Genomic DNA, 17,665 nt, shown 5'->3' on the forward strand with positions numbered 1-17,665 from the left:
CTGCCGTTATCCAGTAATAGGTATATGTAGGTATCATGTCTGTATCGTCCTCTGGCCTACTGCCTACAGGTAGGTAGATACCGTCCATCCTCACGTATCCTCCCATGCTGGATGCGAATGAGCCTATAAGTAGACAGACGTGCTGCTGCCGTAGTTGTGGCATGCGATGCATGCATTAAGGTACCCAGGTAGGTAATATTGGAAGTAAGAGAGAATTACCTTCCAGAGTACCTTTTAGGCAAGGTACCTAACCTCTAGGGTCCGAGTACAACCCCCAAGGTACGTCCCCCCATAGGTTCGGTAGGTACCTCTTGCTGTATCCATCCATCCACCTGCAGTCAGTAAAAGTTCGCCCGACTCCTAGGTGCAAATGCCATCATCAAATCATTCATCACTCGGCACACCCTCCCTGAAGCCGCTGCTGGCTTTACAGCAGCCACTCCCTCCTCCTTGATATTTACCTCCCTACGTATTTAGAGTTATCCTACTAATTATACCTCTTTTTTTTCCTCTTCTAGTCAACGTCCCTCGTCGACCGAATGATTCGCATGCCGACCTCTTACTCTTGATATATTTCTCATTCCCCGTCCTCCGTACATTGTGTGTCTCTGTCTGCCAAGGCGACATCCCCCACCCCCTTTGTCCAATTCTGTCGCTTCCGCTGCCACGACAGATCAACACTACTATCACGACGAGAAATCATTCGACTGCGATCTGCTATCCGTACTCTCCGTCCCAAGCCCCCCCTCAAGCTACGGTGCGATATCAATACCGCCTCTTCGACGGCCACGATCCCCCTGCCCGGGCCCTTACTAGCGTCGGTACGGCATCATTGCACACACGTTCACATCCCCTTCATCTTTCGATCGAGACGCACCGCTACATTTCTTCTGCACCACCGTCACCGCAATCGCACTCGCCTGTTATACCTCCCCTTTCCGGAGTTCTACAACGGCCTGCCACTACCCGCGCACACATCCACCCATACATACCGCCATCTGCCTGCATACGCAATATAAGACTCCGAGGCTGTAGGCTGTCGGGATCCCGCATAAAGGAACATCGCAGATGGGCAGCTGGGGCGTTCTTCCATCGGCCAAGCATCACAGATGAGCCCTCCGATAGACCATCGCGATGGGTGTATTCGGTGACCTCTCCCCTGGAGGCACCATTGCGGTATGTTTTTGCTACATGGTCTCCCTCCCCTCCTTCTCCTCTCCCGTCTCTGTCGCTAACTTGCTCCGCCTATCCCCAGATTGGTATCATAGTCGGCCTGATATCTACGAGCGTACAGTCCCTCGGCCTCACCCTGCAGCGCAAGTCGCACATGCTCGAAGATGAGAAGGGTCCGCACGAAGTACAGAGACCCCCATACAGGAGACGCAGGTGGCAGCTGGGAATGGGCATGTTCATCATATCCAACGTGTTAGGGAGCTCCATCCAAATCTCCACACTGCCTTTACCAGTTCTATCCACCCTACAGGCCGCTGGCCTGGTCTTCAACTCGGTATGCGCCACCTTGATACTGGGCGAACCTTTCACGAGGTGGTCCTTCTACGGGACCGCCCTCGTCACTACCGGCGCGTCTTTGATCGCCATCTTCGGCGCGATCCCTTCCCCGGCACATACCCTGCCAGAATTGCTAGAGTTGCTCGGCGGCAAGGCTTTCATCGTCTGGATGTCGCTCCAGGCCGTCGTTGTCATCACACTCGCAGTACTAATCGAACTGGTAAACCACCTTAGCAGCCTCTCCCAGGCCCCTTGGTTCCGCCTCGCCCGAGGTCTCGTCTTCGGCTGCATCAGCGGCATCCTCTCAGCCCACTCTCTGCTGTTCGCAAAATCCGCCGTCGAGCTTATCTTGGTGACGATCGCAGACGGCGACAACCAATTCGTGCACTGGGAGTCGTGGGTTCTGGTTCTGGGACTGGTCTCGGTGGCTTTGAGCCAGCTGTATTACCTTCATCGCGGACTGAAACTTATTTCTACCTCCGTTTTATACCCCCTTGTATTTTGCATTTACAACATCATTGCTATTCTAGACGGTCTGATCTACTTTCGCCAGACGGACCTTATCACGCCCCTGCATGGCGGGCTCATTGCGCTAGGCACCGTCATCTTGCTCTCCGGCGTCCTGGCGCTTTCGTGGCGTCTCAGCGACGAACAGCACCAGCCGGCTGTTGGACAGTCGAGCCTCACCCCGGGGCTTGGCCTCGTGGACGACACCGAAGGAGAAGAATCGTCGCCCACGGACACTGAATCGGTCGCCGACGTCGACGAGTCGGTGCCTCTTATATACAACACGTTTACGCCAAATGGCGAGAGCACCCCTCTTACGCCGGGCCACAAGCTGCCGAGCCGCTGGCACGAGCGCGCGGAAATATGGGGCGAATTGGAAGACCGGGACGGATCAAAGTCGCCGTCATTCAATAGGACTAGGTCGAGCACCGCGCCCGGCGGCCCCTCCAGCAGCGAGGCTGTACCGCTGCTAGGCGCCAAGAGGGCCGTGTCGGGAGAAATGACAGTAGCGTCGCCAAGCACGATAGAACGAGGCAGTGGGGCCGAGTCACCGCGAAGGTTCTTCCAGAGGCGACGACGAAAGTCCACAGGGTTCCCAGGGTTTACGGCACGGAAGCACGCACGGAGGAAGAGCTCAACTAGCGGCGGCGGCAGCGGGGTCCAACAGGATGCTCTGGGCGGGGTCTGGAAGCTTAAGTGGTGGCGGCGGGGGAATGGGCGACCGTACACGAGTGGCGGCCTCGGCTTCAGGGGCGCGGAGGAGGTAGCGGTGATGAGCAACAGTAGCCTCCTGCCACCGGAGAGCGGGGTTGACGGAGGTAACAGGGGCGGGGAAAGCAGCCAGCGGGCACAACAACAGTCATCATCCTCGTGGTCGTGGAATCCGTCGAAGTGGCGTCGCCGGGAAGAGAGAGGCAGCGGGCCGTCCGGCCGGTCAAGAGCGCCGGGGAGCGACGATGCTGTCTGATAGGAAATTGTAACACCTTCGAATGATGTCGGTTTTAGCATGTACCTCCCCTGCCGGGATGTGCACCCAACCCACCCTTGTGTAAGCTAGAGAATCCCCGGGTCAGGTCTAGAGATCAGCATATATACATTGGAGAGGTGGGATATTAGGGCCCTGCCTGGCCTGACCTGGAATGTATACGGGGGCAAGGGGAGGCGTAGGCGGTACGGGGGGAGGGGAGGCAGGATATGTAGAATAGAATCGGTCCGTTAGGATAGATTCGAATACCTCGGAGCGCAGGAACATGCACGCATGCATCTATCTCGCATCGCCATTCTTCGTGCTGTGCTTTCGTCTAGAGACTACGGGTGTTCGCATTCTCTGCCGCGGCGGTCTCTATTTGATCATCTCAACTACGGAGCCGGCGTAGAGTCGACGGGCGAGCGGCAATACACGTGCGGAAGGTATCTATCCATCAATGTACCTATCTATCTCTGTCGCCCTGTAGAACGTTTGTATCGTGGTGCGGTGGCCGAAGAAGTGAGTGAGTGGTACATAAAGCGGCAATTACCTACCTATATAGTAGATGTGTAAACACACGCAGTGTAGCGTTGGGGGTATCTCGCTGTATATCATATCGATGATGTTAGCTGACTCTCATCTCAGAGGCAGGTGAAAAGGACGGCACCACGTTCGGGAGGCGGTCGTTTGGCAGGGTCTGATGTTGGCGATATATTTAAGGGAGGGGGAGGTCTGCTCGTCCACGGAGCCACCCGTTTATTCCTGATATCAAATCCAGGGTCGTGCCCGATTTAGGTAGGTCCCGCAGTTGGTGGTTGGAGAGGAGAGCAACAGTGGTTTATTATCGAATATCTATTTCTATATATTAGCAAGTTGCCATGAATGTCAGAACATATCCTGTTCTTTTTTTAAACAGTACCTTTTTGCCGAGGCTTTAGAGTGGTATGATCGAGCGTATGCATTAGCGACCTTCCCGGTACTGTGCGAGGGGCCTGTCTGGACCAGCTTACATCTAGGTAGGTAGGTATCACAAATTGATCTTATAGACTCCTCGTCGTAGCCGGACGAATCAGACAAAGGAAGCCCCATCCCAGGCAAGGCATGACGAGATGACTATTAGCATGCCGAGAGACGGGTACTTCAAAAGGGGGGGGGGGATCAAGAGAATAGCAAATGGAGTGGAAGCAGGAGGTATCCGGATTTACATGCACGTCGATCTACCGAGCGCCCACATACCCGGATGGGACGCAGGCAAGGCATATATGCTGGAGACCCCATAACATAGAATGTAACTATAGGGAGACCATAGTAAGCCGAGGGCCAAGACCCGAGAAGCAAACTATCGAGCCGGAAGCAGAAGCGTCAGACTGCCCCTTGGATATTCAGGGGTGGCGTCAGCATCAAGATAATAGTCTCACCTGCTCGTGACTCGTTGGTGCTCCTTCGAGGGCTAAAGGACTAGGTAAATATTGATGTATTGATGACTACGTGTAATTGTCGAACGCCGAGAATAGATAGCATTCTAGTGGCGAGACGGGCTCAACTGTCATCCGCGTTTACGTCGTCCCTAGGCTTTCACGACAGATTCTAGCTTGGGGGGGAGTTCGGGAAAGGGAGTACACGTAGCAGAACAGCCTTGGAATAGGAGGATGTTGAGATGGGCTGCTACTCTTCTCTCGTTCTTCTCCGTGGTGCAGCCCGGGACAGTAGTGACTCGAAAGTCCTAGAGCTCACACCCGGTGTAAGCAGGACGTGAGTGCGATATTCCCATCATACCTAGAATGTCGAAACTGCCTCTAGTTCGTTGGGTTGTTGTAAGTCTGACGCAGCAATACTGCCTCGATATATCTATTCCGCAAATAATATATCGGTCCATTGCCGGAGCAAGGGGGGCCTGGGCTGGGCTCTAGCAACCGCGAGCGTGTAGCTATGCCCGCGGTGGTACGGGGCGGACCTCGCGCGGGCCTCATAACCTGACATCTCCTAACCGGGCGCCGCCCATTGTGTGAATGTCAACTCCGGATTTGGCCTCGCGCTGACGGCCGTCATTCTCCATCACGCTACCATAACTCCACGCTCCTCACCGCGTCTCGGGTGACGTAAGCGGGCTACCCAGCTTCCTCTTGCTCTCATTGAGCTTCGTCAAGCTGTACGCCGGGTAGGTCAGCCGAGGGGGCGCGAGCCGCGAACTCGCTGAGGATGTCGGCGACAGCACAATACCTAGGTGCGATGTCCACGGGCAAGGGGGGTAGAAAGGGCGGGATCGAATCTATCGTCGTGAGACTCGTAGCACACCCGCTCGCAACTTCACCCCTTTCTGTCTAATACTCATACCTAGACAGCTCTACGTACGCTCTAGATTGGTAAGCCGGTAAGCTTGACGCCAGGTGCGGGACGATGGGCCTAGAGGAGATCAGTAGTAGGGAGCTACGGGTCGGAAATAGTGAGAACGGTGCCTGGTGATCGGGAGAGTAGGAAAAGGAGCCTTCTTGCGAGCATATATCACCCCTGTGCCGACGTAAGACGTCGGCGAGGGTCTGCGTGGATATATAAGAGTTCTTCGACAGCCTCTCGTCGAAGCATCTCTCCTCTCCTCGCCATCGCGGACTCCCAGCACACTTTCACATCTACACCGTCGCTACAACAACCACAGAGAAACCCCCCCCCGCAAACTCCTCCTCCCAACTCCCGTCTCACCCACGATGCGCCCCGCCGCCTTCCTCCTCGCGGCGCTGTCCGCCGCCGGCAGCGCGCTCGCGTACGCGGGCGACATGACGTACTACACGCCGGGGCTGGGCGCGTGCGGGAAGTACAACAAGGAGAGCGACCGGATCGTGGCGCTGTCGCCGGCGCAGTACGGGCGGGACGCGAACCCGAACAAGGCCAAGGTGTGCGGGCGCAAGATCAGCATCCACTACCAGGGCAAGACCGCCACCGCCACCGTCGTCGACAAGTGCCCCGGCTGCGCCAGCGGCTCCATCGACGTCAGCCCCGCCGTCTTCCGCCAGCTCGCCCCCCTCGACAAGGGCCGCGTCCGCGTCACCTGGGGCTACGCCAGCTCCGCCGCCGTCAAGGTCGAGGAGCTCGGCGCCGGCCAGGTCCGCCTCCTTCTCGAGGACGACGAGGGAGAGGACGATGGTGATGTCGTGCTCCCGCCCGTCTCCCGCCCCGCCGACGAGTACGACAGCGACGACTACGACGACGGCGACGAGCTGTGAGCGGGAAAAGCGAGCGCCCGCGAAGGGTCGCCGCCAGGAAGGAAAAGAAGAAGAAGAAGAAGAAGTGGCCGGAGGTGGTTGTGGAGGGCGGTGGCTGGTGGGGGATTGGATGCAGACGGGGAGAGAAGGAGACGCGATGGGGTGGGGAGATATCGGATTATACTTTCTTCTTCTTCGACCCCTCTAGGGCCTCCGTATCGGCCCACTAGAGAAAAAAAAGGGGGGAACAGGGAAAACCGGGGGGAGCGAGACGTGTTTTGTATGTAGACATATTTCTATTCAGAAGTCTTTCTCTACTATATATACACAACTATACAGCATCTATATGCCATGTCACCCCTCGGCTTCTTCTTACTTCCATCTCCTCCCAAAGTCTGAGGGGGGAGCAAGCATCCACGACATCAACGTAGTACATGCCTGCTGTACAGGCGACAGGAAACAATATCATTACATGAGTAGCAACGATTAACCTAAGCTAGGCAAGTTGCGAACCCGACCCGACTTAGCGGTCGATAACGGGCACAGCCTCGTTGTCCCTAGAGTCTGTCTATATGTGAGATGAGAGAATATCTTCTAGAAGGGCCCCCTCCCTGTCTAATACACGTACATACGCACAAATAAAAAAAGGAAGAAGGGAGAGATAGACGGAGACGGAGACGGAGGCGCAGAGACGAGATACTAGTTACCAGTCCCCCCCTTTTGCTCTTTTCCTTGCTTTTCCGGGAAGAGGCCCGACCTTGCCGTAACGCCAAGCAATGCATATAATAACCCCCTCCCCTTTCCTGTCCCCTCCGTGACGCCCGGGGGTCAAATCCGAGAAACCCGCCGTCTCTTCGACACGCACATAACATGGTCCTCGCGAAGGGCGTGTCTCGTCTCGTCTCGTCTCGTCTCGCCTCGTCTTGTAGAATCGCACGTTGGCGCACATACACACTCTTCTCATCCTTATCGCGACGAGTCGAGCCAGCCCTTCTTCTTCTTGTCTTGCTTCAGCATGTTGAGGCGCCTCAGCTTCTCACGGTTGCGCGGGTCGAGCAGGCCGACATGGCCCTCGTCGTGGAACCAATGGTACTCGTTGTCGAGCCCTTTGGTCTCGCCCTGCATCTTGACGCGCTGGACCTTGCGCAGCTTCAGCAGGCCGTACCTGCACACGAGCAGCGAGAAGAGCACCGAAGCGCCCGTGATGGCGCTGAAGCCCCAGGTCGTCTCCTCGATGAAGTTCTCGAGGTTCATGCCGTACAGTCCCGCGATGAACGTGCCCATCGCCAGCCCCAGCGTCCCGACGCTGAACTTGAGGTCCAGCAGCATGAGCGAGTTGCGGTTCGCGTCCAGGATCGCGCGGATGCTGCACGTGCGCCGTTAGCTGAATTCATATAACCCACGGACAGGCGGCACCGGACTGCGGGGGCCAAGGGAAAGAAAGTTTTTCGCAGGCTCACATTTCTTCGGTATTCCGAATGCTCGACACTAGATTCTGCGCCTCCTGGACGATCTCGTCGCAAAGCTTATGATAGGACTCGAGAAGCATCTCCACTTCGGTGTGGTCATCGAGGGGGCGGACGATATCGCGTGTCTTCTCGGTTAAATACATGGCGGCCAGATCGTCGTCGGCTTCGAGAAGTTCCTCGATGGCGTCGCGGACGAGCTTGGCCTTCTGCTCGAAAGTGCTCACTCGCTTGGATAGTATGAGGAGGATGCGCAGCTTGTGCCGGTCTATGTCGTCCTCGAGCTCGCTTAATATGCGGATGACTGGGTCGCGGACGGCCTCGAAATCGGCCTCCATCTCCTGCGTGACGGACTGGAGGACGGCCTCGAGAGCGCGGAACTCGTACGGCAAGCCCCCGTTGTTTTGGTTCTTCTGCTGCAGCTTGCCCTGTAGGTCGTACATGAAGGCGGACTGGGGGTAGGAGGCTTTGGAGCCGTATACGTCAAACAAGAGGACGCTGTTGTATTTGATTAGCACCTTGAGGTGCAGCAGGTTGAGGAGGATGGCGGTCGGACGGACAAGGATGTGCGGCAGATTGGAAGAATCGATCTTGCGCAGGTCGCGAGGCAGGAGACCGAACTATGCCGGGTTAGCGGCCGTATCTGCTAGCTGTCCGGTCGGGATCTTCGCCGTCACCCAACGAACCAACCTTTGCGATAAGCTCGCTCTTCTTGAACTCGCCATCCATTAGCACGACGTCGCCGTTCTCGTCGACCTCGGTGCACCGCAGTCTCGGCTCGAGCGCCGCCTTCTGGCTAAGCTGACGGCGGGTGCTGAACATGGAATTGTTGTCGCCGGTCCCCTCTCCTTCTGGGATATCGTCCGGCTCGAGCGGTTTGGCGCCCTTGCCGGTCTTGGGGACCCGGAGCTTGTCCCGCCAGGTGGGTTTGCACGGCGTCGGCGTCTGGTTGGAGGCGACGTGGCGCGCGCCGACGGTCGCGTAGGAATAATTGAGATGCTTCCGGTGGATATACCTCGGCAGGCCGGGGCGGGTTCCCAGGAGCGAGTCCAAGTCGAGCAGGCCAGCCCTCAGGACGACATCGGAGGAAGGCCTCGTCGCGGGGTCTCTCTGCTGTCTGCGCAAAGCGCAAAGCGCCTTGCAGGCGATCTGTGCCGGGGCACTGGCGCTGTTGGGGCTGAAATAACTAAGATTTTCGGACTGGAGACGGAGGAATCTGAGAAGCCGAAGAGAGGGCGCGGGGGGGTGCAACGACGCCATAGCGAGACCTCGAGGGAGGCAACGGGGAGAAGACGTTACCAGAGCCAGGTCGGATGTAGGGTTGCCATTGTCTCCTGCTGGAGGGAGCCTAGAGGAGTACAAAATCCGTGGTTTCCAACTTCTTCGGGGTTAAGAGTTGCCTTCGGCCTGCTGAGGAGGGAGAGGGGGAGGGGAAAAAAAAAAAAAAAAGGTCGCCGACAGGATTGTGGATACTAGCCGTGCGAAATTAGTGAGTGTTGAGACGCAAATCAAGAAAAAAAGGTGCCGGTGGTAGACGGAAAGGCAGGGGGCAAGCGGGGGTGGAAAAACGTTGTGCCTGCGGACCTCTTCATAAGGTGCCTACATGCATACCTAGTAGTGCCCACCCCTGTCACCCCTCTCTCACACACACTACGACGCAGTAGCAGGTAACACCCCACGTTACCTGCCAGACCCAAAGCACGGGTTCCACGTAACCTGTTACCTTTTCTCCACCAGGCGCCTCGGTCTGCGAGATAGAGAGGATAATGCCCGTTTTCTTGTCTGCGTACGTTCTTCGTCCAGTAGTCCGCCCGCTGCCTTTGGCCGCTTCTCTTCCCGTCCTCTTACCCTGCTATCACGTACATAAATATTCATCAAGATGCCCGGTCGACCAACTGCCTATCTTCCTCCTTCATCCCCCTCTCCCCTCTCTTTAGTCTCGTCCCGCACGCATCCCTAAGACAAGACACTTGACATCCATCGACTACTGCTACATCCGCTACCGCTTCGGCATCCTTGCCGATGAAATTAACTCCCATAAAGGGCCCCGCCAAACGCCGCCGCCCGCGCTCCGACGACCCCGTCGTCGTCCCTGCCCAGTCTCGGAAGAGACTGAAACGCAAGTCCGAGTCCAAGCCCGAGTCGGTGCCGCAGCCGGCCCCCAAGCCGAAGGCGTCGCTCCTAGAGAGTCTGATCCCGCTCGAGATCATGGAGCGCATCTTCTGGGAGAGCGAAAATGTCAACCTGGCCCGTGCCAGCCCTCTCCTCGGCCGCTTCCTCTCCGGGGAGTCGACACGGCGAGGGATCGTCATCGCTGCCTTCGGCCCGACCTGGGACTTCCGCTACGGATACCGCGACATCGAGACGTCCGAACTCCCCAGTCACCAGGACGACACTAGTTCAGTGTGGTATGAAGGCGATCCAGGGTTTCAGGTACGTGTAGTTGTTCCGCCAGTGCCTCTTCATCATCTTCATCATCATCATCTTCCCCCCCCCCGCCCCTCTTCCTCACTCCCTAAACGCATTTCGAACTAACCAACCCCCTCAGTCCTCGCTCTTGGAGCACTCCTCCATCACCGTCGCCTTCATCCACGAATGCTGGGGTTTCTGGGTCAGACAACACAGAGGAGACGTGCGTCGGCCGTACGCGAGCGACTGGGGCCGCTCCGGCAACCTCAGCGGCATCCCCCGCGCTTTCTCGACCGAATTTGGCGACTTCTGCCGGTTCAAGCTTCCCCTCCCGAAGCCGCGCTCGGCCTGGCTCGTGCACAAGGAGGCCCGCATCCCGGACGCCCTGCTTCTGGGCCCCTGGAAGCCCCAAGACGCGGAGAAGCTGTTCTGGCTAATCTTTGCCGGCGCCTCGCTCGCCCCCGACCAGACCTGGGAGGTGACCCGGCAGGCGTTCCAGAACGCCGTCCCGGCCGCCGTGACGCCGGGCACGAACCCCCTGGTGGGCATCAACATGCTCGCCGTCCGGATGCTCAAGCACCTCGACGCCTTCGAGGCCTGGCCGCCCGGCGTCCGCGACGAGGAGGCCAGCCGCGTCAACACCATGTATTCGTCGTTCGGCGACAACGTTGCCGTCAGGTGTGTTAACTATGTCCTGTCGTCCCAGCCGGAGCCGCAGCCCCCGCGGGCCCCTGGGACTAGCACCCGCCGCCCCCCGTCGGAGCCCCAGACCTACTAGATAGCTCGCGGGACGCTCCCCGTCTCGAGTCACCGTCGCCTCACTCGAAACAGCACACGCCCTCGGGGCGTCCCACAACACGGCGATCTGGCATTTGGCGCGCCGGCCCCTCCCCCTCAACACTACGTAGGCCCCTCAGTGCGAAGTGTCCGGCAGGAACACCTCCACTATGTAAAGCTCGGCTCGTCGTGCCCGTTTTCATTTGTATTCGGCGAGGCCGTTGCGGGAACTAGCGAGAATGTGATAGAATCGGATAACCCCTACCTAGAATAGGCGGTTGGCAGACTCCGCGACGCAGTTAGGATAAAATAGTAGCAACAAAACATAATTTGCGACCAGCGGCCCCGTTCGTGCCCACCTGTTGTTCCTTTTAAAACTGGGACTGGTTAGACCAGACGTAACCGTCCTTTGGAGCCTCTCATGTGGGCTCGGGAGTTCCCCGTCGATACCTATATATAGCTGTCAACACGCACAACACACGTGGGGCCGCCGATGCCCCCCCCCCGCCTCGTGGGATGTCGCTGACGCCATGCCAAGGCCACACCTCTCTATTCCCCTCTTGAACTTTCGCAATCATTTTGGGTTTTCTTGGTATTTGGCTGATAGAATACTCTAACAGGTAGCTTGTTGACAAAAGGGAGCTGGGTATCTCTCGGAGAATCCGTAAACCTACAAAAAATGCGCCAGCGGCCGCCGAGACAACAACCGGCACTTCACCTCTCCCCTTCTATCCGACCCCTCTACCCACAAAACGACTCCCCGCCCCCACCCCGGTCCCCTTTTATACTCCTATAGTAACTGCCTACGCATGCTAGATACGGGTATGCCTTCAGGCCACCACCACCTCGCCGTAGCACTCGCTCTCGCGTGTCTCTACATACGCAGATGTGCCTTGGTATGCGGTAGGCCCGTTGAAAATGCCTTTCCGCCATCTGTATAATCCGTGGATCACGTTGCAATTTTGCTCTCACTTCCCCTTTTCTCTACCGCCGCCAATACTGCTCACTCTTGCCTCTTCTTTTTTCCTTCCTTGTTTTCCCCTTTTTGTGGCCAGGAACCCATTTTATGCCTCCCCAGCTACTCGACTCTGACGACGACCTTCCACCCGAGCGCTCCCGCCTCGCGTATGGCGCACGCCAGACAGCCCCTCCTACGGCGGCTGATCACGGCGTTCCAGCCTCTCTCGGCACAGAGAGCACGGGCTAGCACCTCGAGATCGGACCCGAAGTGCCGCCTGCGCGTGCCGAGCCGCATCCGCGCTTCGGCGCTGTGCGGGCTCGGGCTCGGGGGCTCCATGCGCTCGAACCGGCTTCGAGACGACGCCGCCGTGCTCGGGCGCCGTTCCATATCCGGCGAGGTCGGCATCCGCACGAGAGGCAAGCTTGTGGGCTCAAGGCCAAACGAGGAGGAGAGCGAGGACATACGCGAGAGCGACGGCATCTCGGGTGACTGCGGCGGAGCGAACCCCGTAACGCAGTCGATGACCAGGACGCGTGGCTGCTTGTTCCCGGCGAAAGAAGACGTCGAGTTGCTTCGCGAATGGCCCTTTAGTACGTCTTGCTTCAACAGGTCCTCTAGGGTGGCGGCGGGTTTGCTGATGAGGTCGGTGAGGTGTATTGCCGTGTAAGTGTAGAACCTATGGAGTGGGTGGCCTGCCCTTTGTGTTGGTAAGTAAAAGCGCGACTGGACAGGAGAAGACTCACCCGTAATGTGTGCAAGGCTGGAGGAGGTCCCACTAAGATCGAAACCGCCGACGTCGATCTGCTGAATGGTAGGACTAGTCGGGGACTTGAAATATTTTACGTGGTTCGACGCCACGCATGGGTGCGCGGTGACAAAGTAGACGTCGTTAGAAAGCGAAAAGCTATGGTGTTCGTCCTGGTCTAGTGTGTCGTGGGATATGGTAAAGGTGATAGAAGCAGGAAAGGTCTGGATTTCTTGGCCCTTTTCCCCATTGGAATCCGAAATTAGGGACACTCCTTCGTCTGTGTTAGGCGCCGCGCCCACACCACCCAACGACGCGCCCAGGTCGAGCGACCTAAGCTCTACCCTGATGTTCGAAGGGGGCGGGCGGCCATACGTGTTCTCGTGTGGAATGATGAAGTCAGCCGGCAGCACATTCGAAGGGTCCGCGTCGCCGAGGACGTCGGATTCCCGTTCGATGGTCGTCTTGCCCCATATTCGAGCTTTCCTACCCGTCCGAGCAATATCGGCTACCAGTGTAAGCAGTAGGGAACAAAATTAAGTCAGATCTTCCCAAGCTTACCGGGAACAGCATCGGCTGCGATGTTCATCCAGCCATTGTCAAACCCCTGGGGAGTCACATCGCTTGAAATCCAGCCCATACATTCGGCGGCACCCTGCCCGGCAGCTAGGACGCGGCCAACAATGCAAGCGGTACTCCAGAAACTCTTCCCACTGTAGACGAACCCGCCACACAGGTTCACCATCGGGCCAAGACTGGTCAACGCATCTTCGTCCACTTCGAGCAGCGTCGACATGAGAAAATGCGACAACCCCTCGCCCGGTAGGACCAAACCCGAAACGTACGATTTTGAAAACCAGCCAGATGGGTGCAGGGCCGCTTCCACCTTCCGCCTCCTTGATGGCTGCTTTCTACCGTGCGCGGGCGTCTTGTCCCCGGCGAAGTACGAAGCACGTCGAGTGTCATGGGTAGGAGGAGGCGTGGTGATAGGCGTTATCTTGTCCAGAGATATAGCATTCTCGGATAACTTCGCAGCGGAGGATTGTATGCCGGGCCAGCGCAGTTTCCGCGCAAAATGCATCAACCCGTAGACCTGCCTCTCGCGGAACCTACCCTGGATCGCATATACATACTCGGATTGGGGATTGTGATGATATTGGGTGTGGTCAACATGGTGCGCCAAGTGCATATGCTCGTGCTTAAGGCTCATCCTATTCGTCAGCGACGTGAGCCAGCCTTTGGGCGTCGGGGGCTCGGACGGGGTCACATGGGTCTTTGTGACGGTGATGTTCTCGAGCCACGCCCGCGCGAGAACTAGGGACCATCGGACGGAGAGATTTGCCTCCTTTTCGAACCGGTGTATTTCGGACAACTTAAGGTTCTCCCCCGGCCCGAACTCGTCGCCCTCGGTGATGGCATCTAGGCGAAGGAGAAGCTCGCAGGCTATGAGGATTTGGAGCAGCAACCAATAGCGCTCCTCGCTTCGATCCTGCGCGTCGTTCCCCTCATTTATGCCCGAGCCGTCATAAAGCTCGTCATCCAAGGGAAAACCCCACAAAATTTGGCCGAGGCGAATCCTCCACTCGATCCGGGAAAAGTCAATCCAGGCATTCGGGGCCGCGAGAACTTTGACGAGCGCGTGGATCTGCACGGATAGGCTGTGAGGATCCTTGGTATCGATGACCTTGGCCGGCGGGAAAAGGACTTTGGTGAACAGTTCGTTGTAGAGCTCTTGCGACTTCGCCTGGGCGTCTCTCCGCCCGGACTCGTACCTCTCTTCGTTTCGGATCAGCTGCTCCATGATGCCGGAGTCGTCCATATGTCGCAGCCCGTCTTTCGAGGCGATGAGCCTCTGGCGCTGCTCTACAATGACGCGGCCTTTCGAGCCTAGGCTGTTAAAGCCGTACTGCTCCTCCTGGAGCGCGTCGGCAACAGAAATCTCCAGGGCAGCTTGGTAGCCGATGGAGCCCTTCTCCAGGCCCTGCATGCTGAGCATGTTGGGCCGCTCCTGACACCTCGCATTGAAGTGCGGCCGCCTCTTAGCAGAGGGCGATGACACGGCCATGGGGTCCCGCTGGATGATATGCGGGACCGCGGTGAGGCAACCCCAAGCGGCATCGCCGATCTGGGTGTGGTCCGTCAAGTCACGGATGCTCAGCTCTTCATTCCACGGGAAGGCCACGGACGGGTGCGGGGCGCCGGAGCCATGGCCCTGAGACCGAGCAAAGAATTGCGGCGCGCCGGAGAAGAGCTTCTCAATCTCCGTATCGGTCAAGGCTGCCATGATGCGGTCGAGCTTCAACACGGGTCTGCGAGGCCTGCCATCGACCTTGTCGATCGTGCCCGGAGGAGGCGGAGACGGCAACGGCTTATTGGAGTTGAGAGAGCGTGGCGAGCGTGGCGAGACCGGCTTGTTGGAAGAAGATGCCCTAGAACTCGAGGTCTGCCAGGGGGGAGGTCAGGAGAGGTCAGTTTTCTATTGAGACGAGGCAAAAGGCTTGGTTTGGTTTCGCGATGGCTCGGAAAGTAAAGACAGCACGTGCAGTGAGGACGAGGCCAAGACGAGACTCGATGCGGTGGCTTTTAGGGCGTCCCAACCAACATCGACATACAAGTAGTACCCCTCGAGAAGGCCGGGAAACTAGAAACTATCTAGGTAGACTCCGACAAGAGGGAAAGAGATCATTGGGGGGAAAAGGGGTGGAGGAAAAAAAGAAAACAGCTCATGCAGACAGGGAGCCACATAGAGACCACTGATCAGCTGAGGTCATAAGACGAGGCCATTCGTTAGGGGCCCCCGTCCTATTTCAACGCTCCTCCCCGCTCCCCTCACTGAACTGCACAAAGGAGCAGACGGGAAATGCAATGTGGCGTACACCATGTAGGTCTGGGGGACAGGTAAAGCAGTAAGGTAGGGAGGCACTGTAACACCTCTATTGAAGAGGATGGACGGAGCGAGAACGAGGGGGTGGGATAATCGACCTGACTCGAGGCGACTTGGAGACGTAAAGCAGGTACCTTCATACGGCTATGTATGCATGTACTTCCTTCTCCCCATCGCCGAGGCGCGGCAGGTCGGGCTACCAGCTGGCACTAGCCGCCGGTGGTGGGTAGTAGCAACAGATCCGGGTGATTGCCAGGTGACAGAATCCCAAAGGGGATAGGGGATACGCACCTACGTGTACCTAGGTACATACGCGGTAGGTTGCCTGGTGATATGTGTGGGTGGGGAGGGAGGTCCACACCCACACGTAACCCCAGAAGGAGTATGGGGGGGAGACAGGGGGAAGGACTGGTGCGGTATAGGTAGATATCTAAAAAAGGATATGTAGGTATGTATTCCGGACTGAAGCATGGGAAGCCAGGGTAGTCGGGGCAGGGGAGGATAGGGACGAGGGGGGGGGAGTCGAGACGGGGGGGTTCGGGATGGTGGTTTGGGTCGAGAGAGATGTTACCTAAGGAGAGAGGCACACGTACATTGCTGGGGAGAGGCAGCAGAGGGTATCGTCCCGCGGATGAAGAGGACCCTGCTGCCTTGGTCTGTGTCGTGGCGACCGCCGCCGGTCGTGTTCGTGATGATGCGCTGGCCTTGGCTTTCTCCGCCCCGTTCCAGAAGACACCCGCACCTAAACCCACGCCCACGGCCACGCTCACGCCCACACCCGCGCCTGCGACTGCACCCGCGCCTACACCTGCACCCACGCCTCCGCCCACGCCTGCACCTGCATCTGCACCCGTACCTGATGCATCCCTACTCTTCCAGCCATTCCATCCGGTCCTCTTGCTCGTCTTCCTCTCCCGATCCCCGGTTTGATCTCCGCCCCAGCCCCCATTCTTCTCTCTATCTCGTCGTCCGCTGTCGACGAGTCTCCTGCTGAGCGACCTGGTAGGCTTGTGTAGTATCCTCTTGTGAGCTTGCGTCGGCTGCGTGTAGTTGCTGCCGTCCTCCTCCCGGGGCCCGCGTATCAGCTCGCGGATGATGTTAGTGCTGGGCTTCCGCTTGTGTCGGAGGTGGCCGGTGCTATGTTTCGATTCCTTGATCTCGGTGATGAACTCGTGTGCTGATCGTTTGAGGTCCGCCAGCGACGGCATCCTTGTAACTTCCGGTCTTCGTCCGTTCGAGGACGCCTCGAACGGCACGTCCGGCGGCACGCTGTGCGCTACTTGCATCGAGGTTGCAGAGCCAGCTCGCTGTCCTGGTATGATTGTGCCGTACGAATCGTCGCCAAGCCAGCAACTTGTCGAAGTTGAGTCGACGGGGACGATGAGAGGCCGGGTGGTGCTGGCAGGCCAGGCAATTTATTCGTCTTTGGGACGTTGGCCCTCGTGCAGATTTCACCTCATACAACCGAGTAAGAGGGGACCACACCGGATTAGCCTGGGCGGCCCCGTCGTATTATTATTCAAAAAGTGACAGAGATAAAGAGAGAGAAGCAGACAGACCCGAGGTGTTCCAAGGTATCCGTCCATCCTAGCCTCCCGTTTCGAACATTCGATCTATCTGCGCAAGATACACACCCCCCCCCCCGGGGGGGAAGGGCAGTACAAGGCTTCGCTCGGGACCATCTGCAATATGAATGATGCCACGAACCGCCGGGCTAGCCTCGAAAAGTGCCGGGCGTCGTAACCCATGATGGATCCCGTCAGATTTGCACCACGGGGGCAGACACCCCCATGCAGCCATGGATGAGCTAAGATACTTAATCAGCCGGTAGGCTCGCTATCTCGTGCATCCTGGATTGTTTCAAGTGGTCTTCGCTCTTCTCAGATCTCGGAGGTCGAGTGGGCCACACAACAAGGGAAATTCCCGTGGTTCCCCAGGAAGGGAAACCCGCTCCTCGCCATCACAGTTTCTGTCGGCAGCTTATCAAGCTCCGAGACCAAATGCATCGTATCCTCTGCTCGGCCCTGGGGCGGGCTGTGTGCTGTATTTGTGTGGACAACCACACCGACCGCAACCCAATGCGGTATGTCTTCTTACACCTCCGTCGGGACGTCGGCCGAGCAGCTGGTTTCAAGCCGTCAGTTCTGCGTGGGCGCTCTGCGTGACGCGGTTGACGTCTGTGTTCCACTTAGCAGCATTTCTCGAAGCATGCTACTTCCATGGTGTCTGGAGGATCCAGCCGA

At 57.8% G+C, this 17,665-nt stretch overlaps 5 protein-coding genes across 5 annotated transcripts; 3 read left to right on the plus strand and 2 right to left on the minus strand.

The window, feature by feature from the left end:
* Window positions 1-881: 881 nt before the first annotated feature.
* On the plus strand, window positions 882-3,129 carry GGS23DRAFT_182896 (uncharacterized protein). Its single transcript, XM_051511650.1, has 2 exons — window positions 882-1,176; window positions 1,256-3,129. Exons 1-2 carry the CDS (start codon window positions 1,135-1,137, stop codon window positions 2,981-2,983), a joined length of 1,770 nt encoding a protein of 589 aa, XP_051376277.1. The 5' UTR covers window positions 882-1,134; the 3' UTR covers window positions 2,984-3,129.
* A 2,346-nt stretch (window positions 3,130-5,475) lies between these two features.
* GGS23DRAFT_548886 (RlpA-like double-psi beta-barrel-protein domain-containing protein-containing protein) lies at window positions 5,476-6,280 on the plus strand. The gene has a single exon (XM_051515184.1). It carries the CDS (start codon window positions 5,686-5,688, stop codon window positions 6,199-6,201), a length of 516 nt encoding a protein of 171 aa, XP_051376278.1. The 5' UTR covers window positions 5,476-5,685; the 3' UTR covers window positions 6,202-6,280.
* Window positions 6,281-6,461: 181 nt separating this feature from the next.
* GGS23DRAFT_548888 (cora-domain-containing protein) lies at window positions 6,462-9,178 on the minus strand. The gene is made up of 3 exons (XM_051515185.1): window positions 8,337-9,178; window positions 7,641-8,266; window positions 6,462-7,546 (listed from the first exon to the last, which is right to left on the minus strand). Exons 1-3 carry the CDS (start codon window positions 8,904-8,906, stop codon window positions 7,147-7,149), a joined length of 1,596 nt encoding a protein of 531 aa, XP_051376279.1. The 5' UTR covers window positions 8,907-9,178; the 3' UTR covers window positions 6,462-7,146.
* A 110-nt stretch (window positions 9,179-9,288) lies between these two features.
* Window positions 9,289-11,225, plus strand: GGS23DRAFT_548891 (uncharacterized protein). The gene is made up of 2 exons (XM_051515186.1): window positions 9,289-10,079; window positions 10,195-11,225. Exons 1-2 carry the CDS (start codon window positions 9,669-9,671, stop codon window positions 10,831-10,833), a joined length of 1,050 nt encoding a protein of 349 aa, XP_051376280.1. The 5' UTR covers window positions 9,289-9,668; the 3' UTR covers window positions 10,834-11,225.
* A 685-nt stretch (window positions 11,226-11,910) lies between these two features.
* Window positions 11,911-16,630, minus strand: GGS23DRAFT_602611 (uncharacterized protein; the record flags this gene model as incomplete). Its single annotated transcript, XM_051519352.1, has 4 exons — window positions 11,911-12,485; window positions 12,537-13,046; window positions 13,100-14,967; window positions 16,065-16,630. The coding sequence occupies 4 exons, from the start codon at window positions 16,628-16,630 to the stop codon at window positions 11,911-11,913; spliced, it is 3,519 nt and encodes a 1,172-aa protein (XP_051376281.1).
* Window positions 16,631-17,665: the final 1,035 nt, after the last annotated feature.

This window comes from Durotheca rogersii (assembly GCF_024521655.1).
Source record: "Durotheca rogersii strain YMJ 92031201 chromosome Unknown GGS23scaffold_2, whole genome shotgun sequence".
Taxonomy (NCBI): Eukaryota; Fungi; Ascomycota; class Sordariomycetes; order Xylariales; family Xylariaceae; genus Durotheca; species Durotheca rogersii.

Excerpts from the sequence above, each read along its gene's own strand:
- GGS23DRAFT_182896 (XM_051511650.1), top strand. The coding sequence starts at position 1,135 with ATGGGTGTATTCGGTGACCTCTCCCCTGGAGGCACCATTGCG. Across the intron at positions 1,177-1,255 it reads CCCCTGGAGGCACCATTGCG|ATTGGTATCATAGTCGGCCT; the intron begins GTATGTTTTTGC and ends GCCTATCCCCAG.
- GGS23DRAFT_548886 (XM_051515184.1), top strand. The coding sequence starts at position 5,686 with ATGCGCCCCGCCGCCTTCCTCCTCGCGGCGCTGTCCGCCGCCGGCAGC.
- GGS23DRAFT_548888 (XM_051515185.1), bottom strand. The coding sequence starts at position 8,906 with ATGGCGTCGTTGCACCCCCCCGCGCCCTCTCTTCGGCTTCTCAGATTC. Across the intron at positions 8,267-8,336 it reads AGAGCGAGCTTATCGCAAAG|TTCGGTCTCCTGCCTCGCGA; the intron begins GTTGGTTCGTTG and ends AACCCGGCATAG. Across the intron at positions 7,547-7,640 it reads ATTCGGAATACCGAAGAAAT|CATCCGCGCGATCCTGGACG; the intron begins GTGAGCCTGCGA and ends GCGCACGTGCAG.
- GGS23DRAFT_548891 (XM_051515186.1), top strand. The coding sequence starts at position 9,669 with ATGAAATTAACTCCCATAAAGGGCCCCGCCAAACGCCGCCGCCCGCGC. Across the intron at positions 10,080-10,194 it reads AAGGCGATCCAGGGTTTCAG|TCCTCGCTCTTGGAGCACTC; the intron begins GTACGTGTAGTT and ends CAACCCCCTCAG.